At 37.1% G+C, this 24,642-nt stretch overlaps 1 protein-coding gene across 1 annotated transcript; it reads left to right on the top strand.

Annotated features, from left to right (window-relative positions):
- The first annotated feature begins 17,897 nt into the window (after positions 1 to 17,897).
- Positions 17,898 to 23,688, top strand: LOC125841156 (uncharacterized). Its single transcript, XM_049520219.1, is given in 7 exon segments — positions 17,898 to 18,260; positions 19,005 to 19,273; positions 19,401 to 19,493; positions 19,580 to 19,651; positions 19,808 to 19,924; positions 22,352 to 23,437; positions 23,439 to 23,688. Coding segments are annotated over 7 exon segments (1,944 nt in total). The 5' UTR covers positions 17,898 to 17,989; the 3' UTR covers positions 23,475 to 23,688.
- Positions 23,689 to 24,642: the final 954 nt, after the last annotated feature.

The following is a 24,642-nucleotide window of genomic DNA, read 5'->3' on the forward strand; positions in this document are numbered from 1 at the left end:
TTCAAACGATTTATGTTGAACATCAACAAACATAGCAATTAGGAAAAGCCCACACCTTAATTCATCCACTCTCTCAAGATAGATGTGTAGGATTGGGTTTAGGATTCACTCTCTCGAGCTGAACTCATACCAACCCAATACCTACATACCATTAACCACAAGCCTTAGTCCCAAAACTTCTCTCTCGAGCAAGCAAATAACACAAAATTAGAACTGTATTTGCAACTACAATTCATAAATTAAACCTCAGCTAGTGATTAAACCCACTTCAATATAGCATTTAAACTAGTAATTAACAATACCCATATGCTAATTTAACCCATAATCAGATGATCACACCCCAAGAATTGGGGTTTTAGCTAAACATCTAAAAATATAAAAACAGTTACCAAATCAATTATCCATCAACTGGGTAACAATATTCAAGCCTTTACAATGCTCCAATTTGAAGAAAATTGGTAACCCACTTGCAAAATATCCAAATTGAGTCTCAAAAAGCCTTCAAGTCTACTAGGATACTCTCAAACTACAAATAAAATTGTTCTAAATGGTAGCAAGCCTCTAAAAATGTTTCAAAATCCTATACATAGTGGCCAAAAATTAGCCACGAAGGGTCATTAGGCGAGGTAAGTCGGGTTCACCGAGTGGTTCAGCGAACCTCCCTTTGCTCCCTTCTATCGCCTTTATGCATTGGCTCTCAGCATCCTCAAGTCCTGTAACTTTGGGTGATCAATCTTATCATCGTGGAACTGATCGACGATTCACCGACTGCCCTTTTCCTGTCGCCAATTTGGTTTCTTCCCTCAGGGCTGGCACACTGGAACTTTATACGGACTGAAGAGCCACTCGGCAAGTCACTGAGTTGCCTTGGCGATCATCATGCTTGCATTTCTTCACTTCTTCAGCTTGTTTTGTTTCTTTTTGCCTATTAGTGTTCTTGTTTTGTTCGTAAATCTACATACCTGAAAATCAAGGCTTTAACATTAGTTTATAGCATAAACTAAGAATTTGAGGACACTAAAACTATCAAAACAAAGCCCTAAATGAGTCCAAATCTAGGACTCATCAGGCTGCAAACTCGAGTTCATGAGTCAGGTAGTTCTTCTCATGGACCTTAAGTTGTCTAGAAGCATAAGCTATGACCTTACCTCGCTGCATCCACACACAACCTAGGCCGACCCTAGATGCATCACAATAAATCACACAACTGTCTGACCTATCTGGTAGAGTCAAGACAAAAGTTGTAGTCAACCTAGTCTTCAGTTCTGAGAAGCTTTTCTCACACTCATCTAGCCATTAAAACTTGACCTTCTTTTGAGTCAACTTGGTCAATGGGGAAGCTATGGATGAAAATCCTTCAACAAATCTCCGATAGTAACTGGCCAAACCCAAGAAACTGTTGATATCAGTCAGAGAGGTGGGTCTGGGCCAGTGCAATACTACCTCAATTTTCTGAGAATCTACTCGGATCCCTTTGTTGGATACCATATGACCAAGGAGTGACTTACTGTAACCAGAATTCACATTTGGTGAACTTAGCGAACAACTAGCGATCTTTAAGGGTTTGCAGAACAACTCTCAGATGAATTGCATACTCTTCCTCACTCCGAGAATAAATGAGGATATCATCAATAAAAATGATGATGAACAAGTCCATATACTATTTGAACACCCTGTTCATTAAGTCCATAAAAGTTGCAGGAGCATTCGTTAAACCAAAAGACAAAACTAAAAATTCATAGTGACCATACCAAGTCCTGAAGGCTATCTTCGGGATGTCACTATTCTGACTCTGAGCTTATCAAAGTCGGATTTGAGGTTTATCTTATAAAAGCAATTATCACCCTAAAGTTGGTTGAACAAGTTATCAATCCTGCGGATGAAATACTTATTTTTTATGGTGACTTTTTAAAACTGAAGATAGTTAATGCACATTCTGAGAGAACCATCTTTTTTGTGCACGAACAACACTAGAGCACTCTATAGAGAGATGTTGGGTCTGATGAAGCCCTTATCAGGAAGGTCTTTCAACTGTTTTTTTAATTCCTTAAGCTCAGTTGGAGCCATTTTGTAAAGAGGAATCGAAATAGGTTGGGTATTTGGAAGGAGATCTATTCCAAAGTCGATTTCCCTTTCAGGAGGGACTCCAAGAAGATCTTCTAGAAATACTTCTAGACACTCATTTACGACTGGGACTGACTTAAGAGTTGGGGTTTTAGAATTTAAATCCTTAATCCGAATAAGATGATAGATATACCCATTAGAACTCATCTTTATTGCCTTAAGGTAAGAGATAAATCGATCTACATGAACTGAGTTACTACCCTTCCACTCTAATACTGGCTCATTTGGAAACCAAAACCGAACGATCCTACTTCTACAATTGACTAAGGTATAAAGGGAATGTAACTAATCCATGCCTAGAATGATATCAAAATCAACCATTTTTTAAGTCTACAAGGTCTCCTAAGGTGACTTTCTGGGAAATTGTGATAGGGCAGTTTGTATATACCCATCTAGCTATAATTGGGTCACCAACTATAGTAGAGACTGAGATGGGTTCTCAGAGATTTTCTAGATTGACACCGAAGTTTACTGCTAGAGAGTCACAAAAGACAGTGTAGCCCCTGGATCTAATAATGTATAAACATCTAAATGGAAGATTTGTAATGTACCAATGACCACATCAGGAGAATCTTCCTGATCTTGGCGAGTCTGAAGAGCATACAACCTATTCTGATGTTAATCGCCACATGTATCAGATGAGGCACCGTGCAGAGTGGGGCGACTTGCTAGCGCTGCTGAAGTTGTAGATTGAATCTTGTTACCTCTTTGTTCTTGCCTGGCAGAGGGGCAATCTTTCAACCCATGACCAGACTGGCTACATCCAAAATATTTTTCTCTGCCAGCCAGACACTCGCCCAGATGGTTCTTACAACACCTAGGGCAAGTTGGAAAAGTACGATTACCTGAAACACTCCCCTGAGACTTAGAGCTTGATGCCCTTCCTTTCTGATTTGGTCGAAAACTCAGAGATGGAGCGCTAACTAGTAAAGGAGCTAGGGCTATAGACCTATGCTGTAACTGTGAGCGATTTCGAACCACCCGACCTCTGCTGAGAGTATTCATAATTTCCTGTTCTAGCCTTCTTGTTATCCTTAGCCATTTCCCTAAGCTTATCTCCCTCAACCTACTGAGCATGAGTCATGAGTGTGGAGATATCCATATCCCCTAATAGCATAGCAATTCTGCACTCGGTCTTTACCAGATTGGATACTCCAAACAAGAACTTACTCATTTGGTCCCTTGAATCAGCAACCATACGTGGAGCATACCTAGAGAGTTAAGTGAACTTCATCTCGTATTCTTGGACTGACATTGAACCCTGCTTTAAGTTCATAACTCATGGGCCTTAGCCTCCCTTAAATCTCTCAGGAAGAACCTATCCAAAAAGCTCCAGTAAAATAGTCCATGCCACAGGAGCTGCATTTTCACCCCTATTTTCCTTCCACTGCGTGAACTAGGTATGAGCCACATTCTTGAGTTGAGAGGATGCTAGCTCAACACTCTTCGTACCAGTCACTTGCATTACTCCAAGAATCTTCTAAACCTCATTGATAAAGTTTTGTGGGTCCTTACCAACCTTCGACCCTAGAAATTTCGATGGATTCATATGAACAAAGTCTCGAACCCTAGCTATAGTTGATCCACTAGTGGGGTTTGAAGGAGTTAGGGCTTGCTGATTATTCTGATTAGTTAAGGTTTGAGCTAAAATTTGGATCGCATTACGAAACTCTGCATTTGTAACCTCATGGCTAGGGACTGGAGGAACTACGTTATACTTGCGGGCATTAGCATTTCGTGTGTTAGCTCTATGAGAAGGCATGATCTAAAATGTATAACGATGGATTAGAAGGGAGAATTAGTATCACACCTAGCGCATGATAAGAATGGCAAAAGAAATGAAGTTTTTCTTAGAACACTTTGTAGCCTCCCCCTCATAAATGTGGCACACTTCACACCCATGAAATAGAATCTACTTAGTGCATCTTTCAGACACCCTGGGACTCCTGAACCTGATGCTCTGATACCAAGTTTGTTCATCCCCGAGGTTACCCCCTAGATGTAACACGGGACCTAGGATCACAAGTGACTTTAAGCTAACCCTAAGTCTGGCAAATATCAAGAATGCTGAAAATATAACTAAGTAAAAAATGTACTATGCGGAAGCTAAATCAATTGATATCTGAAGAGGGAACAAACCCAATTGGTCTAAAAGTAAATATAAATAACAAGAGTTTAGTGATGAATGACACAACCAGTTAACAACTTGAGTTGCTGGGACATGCCCCTAGCTAACTCTAACAAGACTGGAAACTGGAAGTAAAGACTAAAAAGTAAAGCATCTTTATTGTCCTCAAAGTATGATGACTCACCACTGAAGCTACTAAATTCGAACTGAGAGTCGAATTGAGTATGATCTAGATGTTGAATGCCTGAACCTACATCATAAAATGATATAGTGCAAAGTATGTGTCAGTACTTGGAATGTACTAAGCATACATGATATAGATATGCTAAGCTGAACAAAGTATATAAGCTGAACAATAAATCATTAAGCAATGATATAACCTAAACAATGATATAGATATGTAATGAAATATAACTGAAAACTTAACTGGATGCAATGAACGAGTATTAATCATGAATAACATGTTGAACTGTATACTGAAGTAAATGCTGAAAAAGCTGGTCAATATAATACGAGTCTGACTGTGGGAGCTACTATTAACGGACATAAACCACGTGAGCTAAACATAGAGTCTGATGTATACGCCTTATCGAGAGGACCCAATATACCTTGCCAGGGGTACAGAGGCATGACTGTGGCGTGGTCACTAAAATTGATGCCCAAGTGAGGGGACTTATAAAACTGTGCAGGTACGTAGTTTTGGCACTTTGAGGGTATTCTGAACCCTATTCTAACTCAGTGCTAAGTCTACTCCGAGCTGATGAAAATCTATGAACTGAAATACTTAGTAGCTCAAAATGTTGACATGTTATCTGAGAATGCATATAAAGATGTTGAAAGTTATGGCATTCAATTTCTAAAGCGTGATTTTTCTTACTTATCTGCCTAGGAAGTATAATTCATGAGTTGATAGTTGATACAAGTTAGGGTTCTAAATTCTATACATGCAAATTACACTAAATTATCAAGAATTCTTTTATTTAGATCATGGGAACTATAACAGCTAAAATCACAATAAATCTTCAAATTTAGAAACCCTAAGTCTAAACAGTTTACGAGAAATTGAAGAACTGACTGAATTCTAGGGACCTAAGAGGTGAAATGAACCCATTAGTGAAATTCCAAATACCTGGTAACGAAATCTACGGAGAAATCCTTTGGATTTCGGGGTTGAACTTTGAAAAACAGTCTTGATTGTTCTTGGGAGAAGCGGTCGACTTTTCATCTTCTTTTCGCTCTAAGTTGGCTGAGTTTTTGGAGAATAAGGGTTCTGGGTATTGTCTGACTAGATTATTAGGCTTAGAGTGAGAAAAATGACATAGTTTAGACATCAAACGACATAGTTTAAGTGCCCAACGCATAAGAGAAATGATCAATGTGACCTTGACTTAAATGTTATCGAAATGACTTCAAGACAGGGTTCATGGGCCATCATGATGATCAAATCCCATCTAGCAGCTCGTGAAAATTCCCTGCCCTACAGGGCTTCACTCAAATGGGCATAACTTTTTACTTTGAGCTTGGAATTTGGCAAACTTGGTGGCATTTGAAAGAAGACTCAGAGATTTTTAGTTTGATAGGGCATGGGCCACCTACTTCATTTTGTGCTAAAAGATATGGTTGTTCAAAATTGACCCTAAACTCTAAGTTTGACAAGTACCTTTCACAGATGACTTCATGGTCCGTGTTGAGCTTCACAGACCATTTAGACGTCCATGGTGCTTAACCAGTGAATTTGGGGGTGAAACATCACTTAAAAGGTGATGAAGTGACTTCAAGACAGGCTTTACGGGCTGTCTAGAGCACCACAACCCGTCTAGTGGTGTGTGGTTCTTCATAGTATCCATGGTGATTTTGTGTCCACCTCACGGGCCACTTCACGACCCATGTGGAACTCTACGGACTGTTTAGTGGTCCGTGGTCTTTCACCTTTTGTTGGGTGCACAACCACAAGCAAGGTGACGGGTCGCGGTCCTCTTAACGGTCTTTGGACCCCATCCGTTGTTTGCCCTTCTCTCCTTTCAATCTTTGTTCTGACTTTTTAGGTGTTACAATAGGGATGTTTTTTCTTATGTTATTGTTGTTGAGTTAGTTGGATTATTTTGGGTCTGAGGCCTTGATTAAGGATCAACTAGATTCTAGATTAGTTTTTATGTTTTAGGTGTGAGGTATTGTGGTCTTATGCCTTTTGTGATTTGTAATTTGGATGTTATTGTTTGGATGCTGGTGATGGCATGCATTGTATTAATTTCTCATTCTCACGTGATTTATAATATAACCTTGGTGCATCATTGGTTCTCAGCATCTTCTTTGAGAAGTAAGGTTTTTGCCTGAATTACTTTTAACTGATCTTTATATTGGAATCATACTAGATTTACTACTTTATAAGTGGACTTTGAAATAAATAGGCATCGAGGATACACTCACTTTTTACTTGATGGATCGGAGAGTCACCAACCCTTTCTATAGTTTTTGTTTTATTTTATCTCTGGCCACCATGATAGAGCGGATCCAACCGGATCGATTATGTAAGACCTGGATTGGGACCATACAAGTATATATAGATGTGTGATCCATTGAACAAGGAGGCATATAGGTCCTACCTGGTTGTCGGGGGCTGGAGGTAGGTGTACATACCTTGGCACGAGGCACTTAGAACAAATGGTACTATTAATTTTACTGCATAACTCGCATTAATATGCATTGCCGACCACCACAGTAATTGTTTGTTGTTTGTACAGGTTGATCTTATGGTTGGGCATACGATTTTAGTTTTATGTTGTGTACCTTCTGTTATATAGGGGATCGATAAGGTTATTGTTTGATTGATTGTGTACTAGAGGTAGTATAAAGGGTGGTCCCTTGTTTGATGATAGATATTGCCTTTGTTCTCTTCTAATTGACATTCTTTATGTAGGGTTTGGTTTAAAACGACCTTCTTGGCTTTTATGTGGTATTTGTGGTTAATCCAATTAGTATGCCATCAACTTGTTGCCATCCTTGGTTGAGTTTGGTTGTAAATAGGTTTTTGGCCTAGTGCATTCGCGGACACACCCTTGCTTCATTTACCTATTTCACTCAACCTCTTTTCCTTGTATCAGTTTGTTTTCTATTACGAGTTCCCGATTATTGCTTTAGTTACTTGTGATACATACTCCCTTCTTACCTGTTGTTTATGCTTGCTTTTTCTTTTGAGCGCAGCCGGCCTATGTCTACTTAGTGCCACTTGTTGGTACTCATACTACACATATGCACCCTGCAGCTCATACTACAAGTTCTCACTGCTGATTTGGGTCTCGTGCAAAGTAGCTCTTGGGATTCGGGGACTGGGGTGAGCTCTTGACGTTTAGAGTTGCCTATCTCCCTCCGTTTGGCTAGGACTAGTCATTGTTTTGTTTTCAGAGAAACTTTTATATAATAATAATATTATTATTATTATACTCTTATTTTGATTAGTTGCTCAAATATCGACTGACACCAGGTCTTTGGGGTTTATTTTCTATATTGATTTGATTCTCTGTTTCCTTTAATTTTCTTTTTATCATTATTGTTTGTCTTTTGAATTCTTTTTTTCTGCGCAATAGTCCATTTCTTCTAGTTCTAGGCTATGAATTCGACTTACCTACTGGTGAGACGTAGTAGATTCCATCATAACCTAAGATTTTGGGTCTTGACAGATTGGTATCAGAGCTCTAGGCATGTCGTTATCATTGGTATGAGGGTAAGTATCTAGTAGAGTCTTGCGGACTGGTAGTTCACTACACTATGTAAAGAGATAATCAAAGCTAAGCATGGTGAGCTTAGTCACTGGTGTACACATTTCAGTAGAAAACATCACTAGACTGGATGCTATTCTGGGAAAAATATGGTTCATTTAGACACAATAAGAAACATTAAAGATATTATGTTATCATAAGAATCATATGCACCCATGTATTCATAATTATAAGATTCATATGCAGATAGAAGAATTAATATCCATTTGGTTTTTTATGAAGTAAGATTTTGTGTTTCCAACTCTTATATTAGAGGGAAGTCTGATATTTGAAGGCGAGTCAAGGTTGCAATCAAATAGGGGAGTGGGGCCAGTGAAATTGTTAGTCTGGAAATCTAAAATAGATAGCTCTGAAAAGTTAGGAAAAATGTCTGGAATTGAGCCTCAAATTTTATTGTAAGAGAGAGTTATGTATCTCAGTTTGTTCAGCATTCTAATAGTTGAGGAAACATTACCAGTGAAGTATTACCTTAAAGTGTCAACTTTGTTATTGTAGTGAGGTTGCCTATGAATTCTGAAATCGACCCTTAAAAATGGTTGGAAGTGTGACCTAAACGAACGAGTTTGTTGAATTTTTAGATAGTGGATGGAACATTACCAGTGAAGTTGTTACCTAGAAGTGTCAACTCTATGATTGCACTAAGGTTTCCAATAATTCTGGAATCGAGATGAGACCTAAATACAAAAGAGAATGGAGGTTGCCAATTAAATTAGGCTAAGTTCCTGTTAATAAAGGATTCTTTCCCAATTTCAGCACTTGTAAGTTTGGTAGATAAAAAATCTAAGACTCACTTATGTTCTCAAACATGCTGGTGCCTCGAAAACTTACGTACGTAAAGAAAGAAGAAAAATTCTTAGGTAACTCAAATGGTGTGTTCATGAAGTCAAACAACAGAATGCTAAGTATATAGTTAGCTCTAACAAAAGATATGTTAGCTCTAGCAAATGGAGCTAATCAAAAGCAAAAGAGGGATATTGAACCAGACTCAAAGAGCTAATGAAATCTACAAAAGAACCTACATAATGTACAAGATCATAATTAGTTCGACTAAAAAGCAGTAACAGACATCTACCTTTAAGAACTGAGATAGGAGTTAAAATCTTATCATAACATCTTCTTTATGTAAACGCTCTATAGTTGGACATCTCTTCATGAAACTTGCCACACTCAAGACAACCTTAAGAAAATAAATTTTCATATTGCCAATAGATGTTACATGTGCCAACAAAGCCTTGAGTCCAACAACAATCTATTTTACATTGTACCGTTGTTGTTGACTTGTGGAGTATGTTTCTGTCAATCAGCAATCACTATATTCATTTGTCTGATCATATTAGGAGGTAAGTCCTCAATGTAATAAGTCAAGTGAGGTGGAAGAAAAGGTATTTTAGAAACACTGCTTATTCATTCTAAAGCTTGATAGGATGAAAATGGTTGAGAAAGAGTGACTAAGGCAGACTCTAATCATCTGATGAAGTAGGGTTCCTCCCTATTATATAAAGCATGTAGAACCTTTTATTTATAAACAACCTAAATCTTTTTCATATGCACAAGTCACTAGCTTAACAAAATTTCAAAGGGCCATCTCGGGCCAATTATGAACTGAAGGTACCATACAACTTGAAACCACCAAGCTCATACATCCTTTAGAAGCAATTAACTCAACATAGAAATCTTAGAACCACACTTAAGGTCACCAACTTCACCCACCTGATATACTCGAACAAACTCAACTAAAAAATTTCATATTCTTTGCATATACACATATCAAAACATTTAGTATGGTTATATGATGCTAGAATTTTAAGCTTACAGACACATATCACAAGTTTAAACAACTAAAAATAAATGCAGAACATGCAATTTTATACACCAAGTAAAACAAATCAACAAAATAAAGAAACAAAAACATCGGCCTGTCTGTAGCCTCTGCCCGTAGAAAATCGCATTTATACTAGCGATATCAGGAGCATCTGCCCTCGGACTTCCTGTAGAAGCATAGAATGGAACATGTCTAATTCCGAACAAAATATTTGCACTACTACCTATATTACCCGGGGCACCACCTCTAACCAGAAGTGCCACAAATCCAAGAGGTTGTCCTAACTAAGATGTTTGTGCAACCGTCCCACGTCCCAGACACTTTGTATACCGATGTCCAATCTCCCCACGAGCAAGGCAACTCACACAAGCTAATTGTACCAGGGCCCTAGGGATCTGAAAATGTTGAGCATGTCGCATGCAATATGTAAAGGCAGGGCCACCCCAAGCAAAATGTCCCAACTCACCTCATGAATAACATTTTCTACCAAAAGTGACCTGATGAGGTGGCCCACCTAAAATAAAGTGAACCCCAGAACTTGAATGCTTAGAATACAAATTCTAATAAGTTTGTCATAGTTTTGAAAGAGTGATATATGATCATTGATGCCATAGCCTGCTACCATACTAATCAAGACCTAATTTGGGAAAATAGCCTGAAAAGCATTGAGGGAAAATCTAGATGTCGTTCATGTCATGTGACCAAGTTTCATAGAATATATAGATATCTTCATCTATAAGCTTTCTTGAGTCATAATCATTACTTTCATACAAACATGCATATCTTCATAAATTTATCTTTCATTGTTCATAAACCCACATTATATCATCATAGCTTAGAAAACATGGGCTATGCATGGGTTCATGAAATTTCTTCTTAAAAATATGCAGTTACTTCAATTCATGCATAAAACGTCATAAAATAATCAATTAGATCAACATTGAAAGGAACTCATGACATGGAAGAAAACCCTAATTACTTTAATTAGAGATTTCTAACTTGTAAATTGAAGAATTTAGGAACCCTATGGAGGAAAGAGCTCCAGAGGTGAACATTATCATACCTTGATGCCAAGAGCTTACTATCAATGGTGAAATTGGAGATTTGACTTGGAATCCTAGTCTTCTTGTTCAAGCTTCCAGAGAGAGAAATATTGAAGATGATGAACTTGTTCTTCTTTTAGGAATTTGAGAGAATGAATTGAATTAGGAGATTTTGAGGGTAAAAGTGTTTATATAGGGTTTCTAATAGAGGGTTAAACAACATAGTATTGGGCTAGAATAATTAGGAAAACATCCAAAAGTCTTTAAAAAAAATAAATGCCGACCTCACCAAAGACCAGACCTACAGACCGTTGGTCAGACCACATGCCATTTTGATTGGTCGTGGGTGATATCAAAGAACACTGATTTTGGACTCCCAATGACGGACCTGTGTACGGTCCATGGGTCCACATATGGGTTGTACATCTCGGCCGGGGGTCTCAACTTATGACTCTAAAATTTCTCGAAGTTTGGGACTCACCTATGAGATTTACCTATGACTCGTGCATTGGACAATGGGCCATCCTAGGGAACCATATCAAAAAATACTGAAACCTTGACATTTTGGAAAACTTGGACCGGCAACCACGGTCCCACCTATTGTTCTTTGTCCAATCTACAAACCGTTGGTGGCTCCGTCTATGCTGGCACCAGAGTTTTTGGAAAAACTAAAATTTCCTTCCTTTTTAATCTAAGGTGTTACAATATCTCCCCCTTGAAAATATTCATCATCGAATGGATCTCAAAATAGCATGACAAGAGTAGGAGAGAAACTAACAACCTAATCATTAATGTAACTTCATCAAAATGCACATAACTAAGGAGGAACCTCGACTCCAAGATAAAACATGTTCAAACCATCATTTCATAAGGTCTATATGCAGCTCATACTCAAATGCACATAAACATGAAGCAATTGATTAAACTAAATCATATTTTTGAAAATCAAAATTTTCATGAGCATGCATGCATGAGGAAACATGAGAATGACTAAGGCACACGAGTCCTAAAGAGTGAACCATGAGGGCTAAGGCCTCAAGCTAGACTCGAAGATAGAAGAAAAAAGATAGGGATAGTAAGACATCACATGACCTCCGAATTTTCACACACCAAACCATAACAAGGAACTTTTCCAAAATCAACCTAGTTCTACTCACACACCAACCATGAAGCACACTATCTCCCCCTTGGGAGAAAACCTCACTAGTCATTTCAAATCCATCTCCCTTAACCCAAGCATAACACCAAAGTTTTAACAACCATGGAACCATTGATACAAGTAGACACTTGAGAAATTTCCACAAAGATTTCAAGGACTACTCCAAACACAATCACCATCCTCAATTGTATGTAAAAATACAATAATAACTCATTTGTATGTAAAAAATACAATAATAACTCTTGTTTGGGAGATTCTCTAACCGACAACCATCACTATGAGCTATGTGATGATACAACATCTCGCCCACGCTGCTAGAATTTTTCTATACCTTGTCGGGGTATAGAACTCCTCAACTAAGTGGATCCACTAAGCTATGCTTAAAAAGCAATAAGGAATAAAGGTATGACCCTTTCTACCCACATTGGCTACATGGTTTATGGGGACTGTGAGTTGTCTGAACTCTCCCCCATATTAGTGCTCAATACTACTCCCAAAAATAAAAATATAACTCATACTCATATGTTTTAAAAATAACATTTCATCATCCTCAAACTTTAAGATTATTACTCAAAAGATTTCTCTTAAAAGAGATAGTACTCAAAACTTCTCGTAAACTCCTTTGAAAATCAGTGTTTCCCCTCATTTGAAATGTAAAAATATTTACTCTTGCGAATACTTAGTTCCCATATCTTTATTTTGAAAAATGAAACTCGACTCTCCTCATCAGCATACTCATTTACTCAAGTATTTAAACAACTTATAAATAATTGTAAAAGACTTCTTAAAGTAGGATTCATGCCAAATTATGGATGTGAACGACTCAATTCAAGGGTTTCAATAACTATATATAGAACTCAATACTCGAAACTCAATAACTCCAGAACTCAAGGACTCAATGATACTACTCATCTCAAGACTGCTCGATTCTATGGTTCATGCGAAATTATGAGCATGACCGACTCAACTCAAGGACCTCCATGTATAACATATGGTAATCCATAATTATGAAATATAGTTTCAAAAAGGATTAGAAACTCAATACTCAAGAACTTAGAACACAAAGATACTACTCCTCTCAAAGATACTCAATTTATGGAGTTCGTGCGGAATTATGGGCATGACTAACTCGACTCAAGAATCTCAATGATAATATAGACTCATGAATACATCATCCTCATTCTCATTCTCACTTACTCTAGTGTTGAAACAATTTATAAGTAATTGTAGAAAACTCATCGAAAAGACTCAAAGGAACTTTCTCAAACTTTACTCTTAACTCTTCCTTAAATTTGATTTATGAATTCAAGGGTTATGATTCATGTAAGGAATGATGTATCGATGTTTAGATGTAGTTTAGAGTAATTCGAATCAAAAAGGAGTAAAGGTACACTTTAAAAGAACTTAGACGGAGCAAGCGACGGAAAAAAGGGTGGGGGCAGGCGACCCTAGCGCACTGCTAGCACGGGGCACCAGCCCCTGAACTTCAGAGACCCCATTTTGGCACACTGCTGGCGTGCCACGCCAGACCCTCTGGCGCATCTAGGGCGTGCCGCGCCACCCTTCTTCAAGAACATTCCGACAAATTTTTCTTCTCGTTTTCTTATCCTAATTCACCTAGAATTGATTGGTTTCCTCAAATTTTTCTTAGATTCAATTACTCAATACAAGTACACAAGAATCTACTAAAAAACACCCCTCGAACTCATATATTTATCTCAAGAACTCATCAAACTCATCCTAATTCAAGAACGAAAGCAACACTTCAAGAACACTTATCAAGAACTTAAATTTCTCAATATTTATGGATAGTTTCGCAAGAGAAACTCATGATTGGCGTGTGGGTGAATGGACCCGACACTATGAAAAGTTACATTCCTCTTAGGATCGAATCCTTGGCTAAAACTCCTCGAAGATTGCAAGAATCTTGATCGTTCTTCCTTTTCTCCTCTTTTCCTCTTCTTGAAATCCTCTCAAAATCCTAAGCGTAATTTAGGAATAACTAAAACTGATTTGAATCGATTTAGATTCCAAAAAGGTTAAGAAAAATGAGCTAGGCTAGTGGGATAAGGAAAAGACCAAAATACCCCTCATTAATTCGGGTAACTTTCCTTAACTAGACAGGCTGAACTCAAACGGGCATATCTTCCTCATCCGGAGTCAAAATTTAGCAAACTCAGCGGTATTGGAAAGAGGACTCTGATATCTTTCATTTGGTATCTTATGGGTCTCCTAACTCATCTTGTGCTAAAATTTATGGTCATTTGAAGTTGACCTAAAACTTGAAAGAACTTAGGAATGACTTGAATGAATTCTCTTTAGCTCTTTTTGGAACTCAAGGTACTTTATCTAGTGACCTTAACACTTAAGAAAATTTAAATTCCTCGATAAAATCTTACTCACAACGAAGAATGGTTCGAGTCTTAGCTCAACATTTTTTCAGGGTGTTACAAGCATATTTTATTTGTGCGCACGGATATTCAAACGAATCTCAAGCATCCTTTTGGGAATTTCAGTAGTTGGGTATTTTTGTTGATCCACCAGCTACTGGGTCAGGTTTCACTGCTGGAGAAGAGGGAAACGAGGTAGGGTTTTGGTATATTACTTGAGTCAAATTGTATTTGTACTTAATTGTATGCAGAGGTTAGGCTACAGCCCCTCTCTCGATCTCCTTTTGACTTATCAATATACTCCCCATGTGGGACTTATTAAAAAAAGGTGGAGTTTTGGTTGTTTTGTGGACTGGTTGGGTGGTGGTCCAGTGATTTTGTTTCGTTGGAGATTGAGTCACAACAGTGGTTTGGTGGTGGTTGAAACAATGATGGAGTTAATAAATAAGGCGGTGTTGAGTAGTTTTGTTCAGTCGCGTAAGGGAGCTCATGACTGTTGTTGTTGGAGTTGGCGGCGTCACCAAAAAAATATTGATCTGTATACCTGCAAAATAAGTAAAGATAAAAGGAGAAAAAAAGGGAGGGAGGCGAGTGCGATTGGGGTCTGTTTGGTTGGCCAGATTTCACCGAAAAAGTGAAGAAGACAAAGGAAATGGAGTGCCTTGCCTTCGCAGCAGTTCAAACACTTGCAGAACAAATAAAAATAAAAACGGAAAAGGGAGAGGGAGACAGAGTGCTATTGGGGTCTGTTTGGTTGGCCAGATTCCGCCAGAAAAGTGAATAACATGAAGGCAGTGGAGTGCCTTTCCTTCGCAGCAGCTCGTACACCTGCAAAACAATAAAAATTAAAAAGGGGAAAATGGGCTAGAGGCAGTGTACATTTGAGATATGTTAAGGGAGAAAGAAGGGTGAAAGGGTTGGGGTTATTTGGTGGTTGTTTGCTGAAGCTCGGAGGTGTAGTGATGGTGTGGGGTAAAGTTTGGGGTTGTGTAAGCAGCTGGAGAAGACGAGGGAGCTATTGGGTTGGTTTGTGAGAGAGAAGGTTGGTTGGTTTTTGGTCCTGGTGGGCCAGAGAAACAATGAATTTTGCTTAAATTTAAAAAATATATTTTTTACCACTATCTTTACTTTGGGACCAAGTAAAGCTTATATGAGAAATTTAAAACTATCGTTTGTACAATATCATGGACTCAAAATCATGGGTTCAAAACCATGTGCCCAAAATAGTCCTTCATCTTTGGGTTAAGACTCAAAGTCATCCTTCAGTTTTCACATAGAGCACAAATAGTCCCCCATGTTTACAATATTGGTGCACTTTTGGTCCTTCCCTAAACTTTTGCCTATTTTTTAATATTAATTTTGTCCATAATTTTATGTAAGGAATGTCCCATCATCTTTTTATATATTTAATAGAAATAACAACTCTATGTGAGAGAAGGTGAGAAGAATAACACTTTGTTCTGTTCAGTAGAAATATCAGTGCAGCTAAACTAAGAACATTTCAACATATGACATTGCAAGAAAAGAAAATTTTGTACTATTGCACGTGAAATCGTCGTGATGAACCTCTCGACTTTACCTGCAATACGATTTTTACTAAACAAAATAATGTGTTTTTCTTCTCACAATCTCTTATATGGAGTCATTATTTCTACTAAATATATAAAATGACGATTAAACATTCCATACATAAATTATGGATAAAATCAATGTTAAAAAATAGGCAAAATTTTGAAGGAGGACCAAAAGTGCACTAATATTGCAAACATGAGGAACTATTAATGCTCAATGTAAAAACTCAAGAATGACTTTGAGTCTTAACCCAAAATCATTGGCTAATAAAATATTTGTGTATGCAATTCTTTATCTGTATTTAAATGTATTTCTAGACTATGCTAAAAAAAAATACTTAACTGCAGTGGCGGATCCAGGATTTGATGGTCGCGGGTGCTCAAGCCAAAAAAAAAAATTCTTTCTAGAAGCTTACAAATATTCCTATAGTTTAGTTAGTAAATGAAGTACAAAAAATAAAATAAAATGAAAAACAACCGTGAAATGTATATAAAAAGAAGAGTAAAAAAAGTTAAAAACTATGAAGAAGTTGCCGTTTGCCTTTTTCAACAAAAAAAAATAGGGTGTTACCGGGACTCAAACCCTTGCTAGAGGGGTAACAACGATTTTGAATGCCACTCCAGAACCAAAGAACCCATGAAGCGTTTTATTCAATGGGTGCTAACAAATTTATTATAACGATTTTCTAGTATTTTTTATATACATATATAAAGTTTTCGTCGGGGTCAATGGGTGCTCAAGCACCCAAACTTCAATACGTGGGTCCGCCCCTGCTTAACTGATATGAACAAATGTAACGAAAGTAACCAATGACATATAAAAATGCAATTCAACAAAGATGGTTTAATCAAACTGAATAAATATTGTGAATATATTCAATGGATTGTAACCAAAGTGTGATAAAAATTAATCGATAAAAATTCTAACATTTTGAGAAATAAGGATGATTATCTGTAAATTGCATTAAAAATAAAAACACATGTATTTTGAACTATTTAACAAATAAAATACTTAAAAGTATTAACTTTAAAAATATCAAGCCAAAATTGGATGTCAACAAGTAGAATAATCCTTCTCTAAGTTTGTTACAAAATCTAATGTTATTTTTTTTTTATAATTGGTATTCTAATATTTCATGCATTAAGTATATGTGTATGTATAATATGCATGCATATCCAATATCCACTTATCTTTTAGGTATAATATGTAGATATGTCATTTAACTTGATTTCAACTGATATCTATGCCCTCCAAATTTTAAGTGTATATAGGCAGACACTTAAATTTGTATAAAATTAAACAAGTAGACACACATGGAATAATATGTGTCATACATGACATAATACAAATTAGTTCGAGTGTATGTCACGTGAATTTTCATGAAAGATGTGTGTGTCTACTCTTTCAACTTTAAAAGTTTAAGTGTCTGCTTGTGCACACCTAAAATTAGCGGGCATAGACTGACTCCAAGTTAAAGGACACACTTATGTATTATAATTATCTCTTATTCTCCATAATCTATGTAGATAAAAGATTTTGATTATCTTTAGTAAAATATTTTCTAAATTATAATTTAAAATTTACTTAGAATATAAATAGATAATCTTTTAAGAAATTGTCATGAAATATAACTTTATTTTTGTATTACTTGCATTGAAATATGTTTATAACGTTATCATATTATATATTATGTTAAAACTAGTATTTTTTAATTATGTTTATTTAGTTCATTATAGAACAACGTTAACTTATGTATTCAATTAATATTTCTGACTTTTTTTTAAGGATAAAATCAATATTTTTTGTATAGGAAATTTGATATATAGATTAAAAAATTAAAAAAGATATTATGATTTAAAAGAAGTATAAAATGGGTTCGTTTCTCCCCCAATTTTCTATAATCCTTCGTCAATCTTTCATTTAGGGTTTCAGAACTCTATACTCTACTTCTCATCAGATTCCCCATACAACAACAATGGCGGAAGAGGACGTCCATTACGCATCAGAGGTTGGAACCAACAAGAGGAAGTACGAGGAAGAGCAGACTATTTCCCGTAAACCCACTGGATTCTCTGCCCCGATTTCTTCCCAATCACCTGATGCTTCTTACAACACCGTTCCTCCGCCTATGGATGATTTCCAGCTCGCTAAGCAGAAGGCTCAGGAAATCGCCGCTAGGCTATTGAACACCGCGGAGCCCAAAAAAGCGCGAGTTGATAACGGCTCTGGATTTGATTCTGTCGAACGTAAGTTTTATTTTTTTTAAACTCTTGTTTTCTATTGGATTATTCTGTTTATTTTCTTCTAAATGATTCTCCAGTGCTTGTGTCTTCTTTTGAAGATTAGTTGTTCTCCTTTGTGAATAAGGAGTCTAGTTAATTAAATGATTCTCCAGTGTTATAGCTATTGTGATCGGTCTTCTGCTCACATTTTTGCTCCTACTTCTTTTGAGATGGTATTTGTTGCGTCTATGCCTATTTTCTTCGTAGATTTTGGATTAATATATGGAATCACTGAAAAAATCGTGCCTGGAAATGTAAATGTTTACAGTTGTTTTGTTTCTTTTCTGTTATTAATAGTTCTTTTATTGTACTCTTGAAAATGGCTGTGTAGTTTTTGTGCATTTATCCATTCTTTTACTGTAAGATTGTAAGGTTTTGTCATTTCGAGAATCTCCCAACTTTTACTGCACTATCATTTACTTTGGGTCTGTGTTGATAGTTACATGGTATTGTAAATGAATGGCTGCTGCGACTGTTGAATTTTTACCCTGAGAATATTATGACTTGTATTTTAATGATTACAGGTCAATAGTTGTATTCTGAACTTATAGTGATAATATCAGTAGCAAATAGCTGCTTCTTTTTAGCTTTAATGCGGTCACTTTTCCTGTGCTTTATATCTCTTGATGTTCTTATGTTCCCTCTGTGGCCAACTTTACTTATGAGTCCACTTACTGTTTACATGTTCTGTATTTTATTGAACTGCAGACAAACCCTTTGTTAATCCAGCTGTGACAAATTCATATGGTTATCCGGGGCCAAGCAAGAAGATTGAGGTACCAAATGCTAGAGTTGGAGTGATCATAGGCAGGGGTGGGGAGACAATCAAGTATCTTCAACTACAGTCTGGAGCCAAGATTCAGGTTACTCGAGACATGGATTCTGATCCACATTCTCGTACTAGGGGGGTTGAACTCGTGGGTACACCAGAGCAAATTGCTAAGGCTGAACAATTAATTAGTGACGTTCTTTCTGAGGTACTATTTATCTGTCTATACCTGAACTTAACTGTACCTTAAAATGCTTTCATGTGTTGAATCTAACCAAACTGAACTTGTTCTTCCTTTTCAAATGTGTTTCCCTTGCACAATATATATCAAATAGGCTGATGCAGGAGGTTCAGGCATAGTTTCCCGGAGGATAACTGGACAGGTTGCTGGGGCAGAACAATTTGTAATGAAAGTCGCCAACAACAAGGTGACTTTTACTGCTGTAGTTGGTTAATCATGCAATACACTGTTTCCAGTTTATCTTATCTCTCATACCTATTGAAATGCTTTTAGGTTGGTCTTATTATTGGCAAAGGAGGTGAAACCATAAAAAATATGCAAGGAAGGACTGGAGCGCGTATTCAGGTAATAATAAAATCTTCTGCAGATAGTGTTGCAACTTTCGCGATGGTAGTGATGCCCTTTTGTCAAGGACTCTAATGATTTGCGTGGTTTCAGCATCACATATCAGTTTAGTTGAGATTCAAAGTCAGTTGTCTTACCTTTCCCAACTTGTCACAGGTGATTCCTCTACACTTGCCTCCAGGTGATACATCAACAGAAAGGACAGTACAAATTGATGGATCAACTGAACAGATTGAGGCTGCTAAGCAGCTGGTGTATGAAGTTACTAGTGAGGTATCTGTAGTTGCATAATCTGTCAATATGACTGCTAACATCTCTGTCTGTTTCATCATCACTTTCAGCTGTGTTAATGTTGTTGTATGTATGATTATGTCGTATTTTGTGATGTGGATTTGTTGTTTCTTACTGTGCACCTTGATTTAAATTTGTGGAGGATTGCAATTTATTTGAATGTTCTAGCTTTCCTTCTCTAACTTTTTTGCATTAGTGAGTTCCCAGCTGAATTCTAAATTAGGATTGCTCAAACCACAATATTTTATTATTTGTTTTGTTGCTAAAGCATCATGGATGATGAGCTGAGCATTTTTAAGTCTTAACTTCCACTGGGTGTTCATCACTTGTATCTAAAGTTGTGATGAATGGATATCCCTGTCTGAATTCAATAGCTTGCAGATATCATTTAGCAGACATCTTTTTTATCTACAGTTTCAGTCCATGGGACTTACTAATTCATTTCAAATTATCCATGTATGAAGGAGATGAGCACCTGCTCTGCTTTACTTTTGAGGGGAGTATTCTTATTCATTTCAGTCATGCTTTTTTCCTAGTTGTAATTAGGTCCTCTCTTACTCCTTTCAGTCATATACTTCAGTTCTAGTTTCAAGTGGTCATGGAGAGTGCAGTATTCCACTCTTCAGTACAACTCCATATTGATTTTGGGTAAATGGTCAATCTGTAAAACATATCTGTAGTATGACATTGCATCTTCTTATGTCAGTTTTGTGATTAGTTTCTGCACAAGTTCATTGAGGTGGTTAGGTGGTGTAGGGTTGGGTTCGTCTGAAGTCTATGTTAGGTTTAAGTTATTATATTGATGATGATCATACAAAAATCTAGATAAACCCTTTATTTGTGTACTGATCTGTTCAATATTATACTGGACTTCTGGATATTTGATTTTGTGTGAGGCAGGTTGCGACAAGCCTTTTCAAGAAGGTAACTAAAACCAATCTAAAATTTCTCTAATATTAAGGATGCATTCTTATCTATAAGAATTGTGATCATTCTTGGTTTGAGTTCTTTAGTTAATATCAGGATAAGATATAAACTGTATCCGTTGAATTTTGTGTCCAGTCACTGATATTGTGGAAATGTTGTAGGCTAGTGTGTATTGGACAATAGGTGACACCAACATGAAACCATTTAGTGTTGGTGTTCCCTCAGCAGTGTTCTGGTATGGTTTCCAACCTAACTACTGACAACTTATCTCTTTTTGGAGTGAAAGACACCCTTCATTTCTAGAGATGCAGGGGAGTGGACCAAGTTGTGAGATTATTTCTTTCTCTTTGGAGTCAAAATTGAGATATTATTAATTTTTCACACTGGTCAATATTAACTGGATTTATTTCTAGGATGTTTGTTAGGTATAAACCTATGCTGCATAGAATTCCTATTACTTTGTTGGTATTTTTTATTTCAAAATTAGAAATCCATTTATTGTGCCGTATAATTGATTATCCGTTGCATCTGAGAATATTCATAAACATTCTAGTCACAGAGGTAGAGATTTTTCTCACACGTCTTAGTGATGCCCGTGAAGATTAAGTTCTTTCTTGTTCTAGTCCAGTTGTTGCAGTAGTTAGGTTATGCTTTGCAGTGTCTTTGTGACTGACATATCTTGTATCAAGAGAAAGTGGGATGTTGCCTTTCTAATGCTAGGGAATACAACATTACCAGCTTTATATAAATAAATAATTGCTACGACATGTTGGCAATATTATTTTCCGTTTGTGTTCACTAATGTCATTTTTTTCCATAATAACACTTTTTTTTCCTATTTGGTCTACTCTACGTCATAATTCATGAAGACAGCACCAGGATAAAGAGTTCATCTTTGGAGCCCATAACATGGAGCTGTTGTGTTTATTCTGGATTAATTAATATCTTCATAAATTGTGTTTATTTAGGATGACTGAGAGCAGCGTGGATTGTATAATTTAGTTCAGGATATTGTAGTGAGATGCTTTCAATATGTGAGTAATTTCTCTGCTGACAGCATAAAGCTCTCACCTACCATCGTTTCATCTTTTAATAAGGTGGGTCACTAAGGCCTATATTTCTCCTTTGGCCATTGTTAGTGTTTTTGTGTTGGGAATTATTTTGCATATATGTAGAATTTGTATGGTCTTTTCTATTTGTTATGGTACCCGTCGCTTCAAATGGGATGAAGATGGGAAAGCAGGAGTTTGTACCACAACCAGTACGGTATGTAGGCGCCTACACTTGTCTTGATGCATCTGTATTTTCCGTATCATGTTGGGTAATTTTTCAGTTATGCTGGGCTTATATTGTGGTAATGCTGCTGGTTTATCTGCTGTGTTTATGTTATCTCTATGTGCTTGTTTTGCGCTTTGAAAATGTCTTAATAAATGCAACTGGATCAATCGTTCTTGGTTCATTTTAGACAACAATTCCTCGCAGAATCGTGTTAGAAATCCAGGAATGGCTGGAGGATATCCTCAACAAGGTTATCAAACTCAACCTCCTGCAAGCTGGGCTCCTCCTGGTGCGCAGATGCAACAACCTGGTTATGGTTACCTTCAACCTGGAGCATATCCAGGTCCATCTCCCCAATATAACAGGTCTCAACCACCCTACCCTGGTTACCCTCCACAACAGGCCTCTGGTGGATATGCCTCTGGTTGGGATCAGACAACTGCACCAAATCAACAAACGTCTCAGGCAGGTGGTTATGATTACTATAGTCAGCAGGCACCCCCACAACAGCAACAAACACCTGGAGGTTCAGCTGCTTCAACTGATACTACTGCCTACGGTTACAATCAGCCTTCAGCCACAGGTTACAACCAGGGACAGAGCTACTCCCAAGATGGCTACGGCGGATATCATGCACCTGCTGCTCACTCTGGTTATCAGGGTACTGGTTATGATCAGCAACAAGGTTATAGCTCTACTCCAAGCTATGGTAATGTACCGAACCCAACTTCTGATGGCCACAACACTTCACATGGTACGCAAGGTGATGGCAGTCAAGCACCTGCACCAGCTCAGTCTTCAGCCGTGGGCCAACAAGGCTATCAGTCTGGCCAGCAGCCCAGCCCTACTCCTAGTTACCCATCTCAAGGCTCTACTCAAGCTGGGTATGGGATGCCACCTACTTCCCAAGGTGGGTATGGCACCCAGTCAGCAGCAGGTTATGGGCCCCCTCAAGCCCAAAAGCCTCTGACTAGTCTTCCAGCTTATGGTCAGCCTCAGCAATCTCCTAGTGCACAAGGTGGCTATGCCCAACCTCCACCGGTGCAGCCCGGGTATCCACAGGCAGCAACTGCTCAATCAGGTTATGGTCAGGGTGATTCTGGGACTCAGCGACCTCCATCCTCTTATGGCACTCCAACAGCTCACCCTGGATATGGGGCTGCTAGCTATGGACAGCAGCCACCACCTTACAGTAGTGCCTATGCTGGCGGTTATGTGCAGCCTCCGGCAGCGTACTCTTCTGATGGCAATGGTGTTGCAAATCCGACATCCCAGTCTGTTCAACCTAGTACTGGGGGGGGTTCCAAAAGCCTCACCTCAGAGTTAATGGATGCTACTTGGAAGGATTAAGTGATAGCTAGCTCCTTTATATAAAGATTGTTTCCATATTTTGTTATGCTTTACTTGGGTATTATGTTTAGGTTTCTGGTGTATTAAGAGAGTCTGAAACTTCAGTTGAAGTTTGTTTGTCTCGAGTTACTTATATGTTCATGTTGGTCAAACCTCTTTTCTTCTCTCTAATATAAAAACTCTTAAAAGGATGCTTTCTTTGTAGGAATGTTCTCTTCCCTTCTCCTCGTTGTTCTATCGACTTAGCTAATTAAAAATGTTGATAAGCATTAACAAGTGTTGAAAATCATTTTTCGGGAAAAAACTGATTTTTTTATAAATAAGCAGTTATGCATTTGTGTTCCAAGTGTCAAAATTTGTACTTTTTTGTTTCAGTTTACCTAGTACATTTTTAATTTGAATTTGTCCCAAAAGGAATAATATTCCTCTATATTTAAAAATAATATATCTTTAAGTTCCTTATTTTGTTCTTGAGATATGATTTATAGCCATATAAAATTTTATGGACTTTTTAAATTTACTTTGTGTACAATCAAATATCATGGGATGAAGGAAGTAATAAATTATTGTTTTAGAATGACAGGAGTCTATTCAGATTAGGTGATTGACATCGTTGATAAATGATAAGCATCATGTGTTGAAACTATTTAATAAATAATTATGTTTTGTGTTAAAGGGTTAGAAACTTAATTTATAAATAAGATTCATATGTTCTTAAATGTATTTACAGAAATTACAAATTAAAAAAAAATACTCTTATTGAGATGAATAACAATGAAAAAATGAGATAAGAGAGAATTGTTCGAATGATAACCCGATGATCTACGTTCAAGTCACCAAGAAAGCAAAAAAGTGAAAAGGGGTAAATAAATAAATAAAAAACCAGTGACGAAAACATTTTAGAAAATGGGGAGAGTTTGAAGTTATATTTTTGGGCAAGTGTTTTGAGAATTAGAAAAGACATTAAGAATAAAATAATAAAATATTTATCAAAATAAATAGTAGCTATTAAGCAGAAAAGGTACAAATTAAAGACGACCAATTTTTGCCAAAGTTATTTTTAGTTTGTAAGCATTAAGACTGAAAAAAAGAAGTTTATAAGCTACTTAATTTTTTTTCTTAAAAGAAAAGGACAAGTTACACAT

Source organism: Solanum stenotomum, chromosome 10, assembly GCF_019186545.1.
Source record: "Solanum stenotomum isolate F172 chromosome 10, ASM1918654v1, whole genome shotgun sequence".
Classification (NCBI taxonomy): domain Eukaryota; kingdom Viridiplantae; phylum Streptophyta; class Magnoliopsida; order Solanales; family Solanaceae; genus Solanum; species Solanum stenotomum.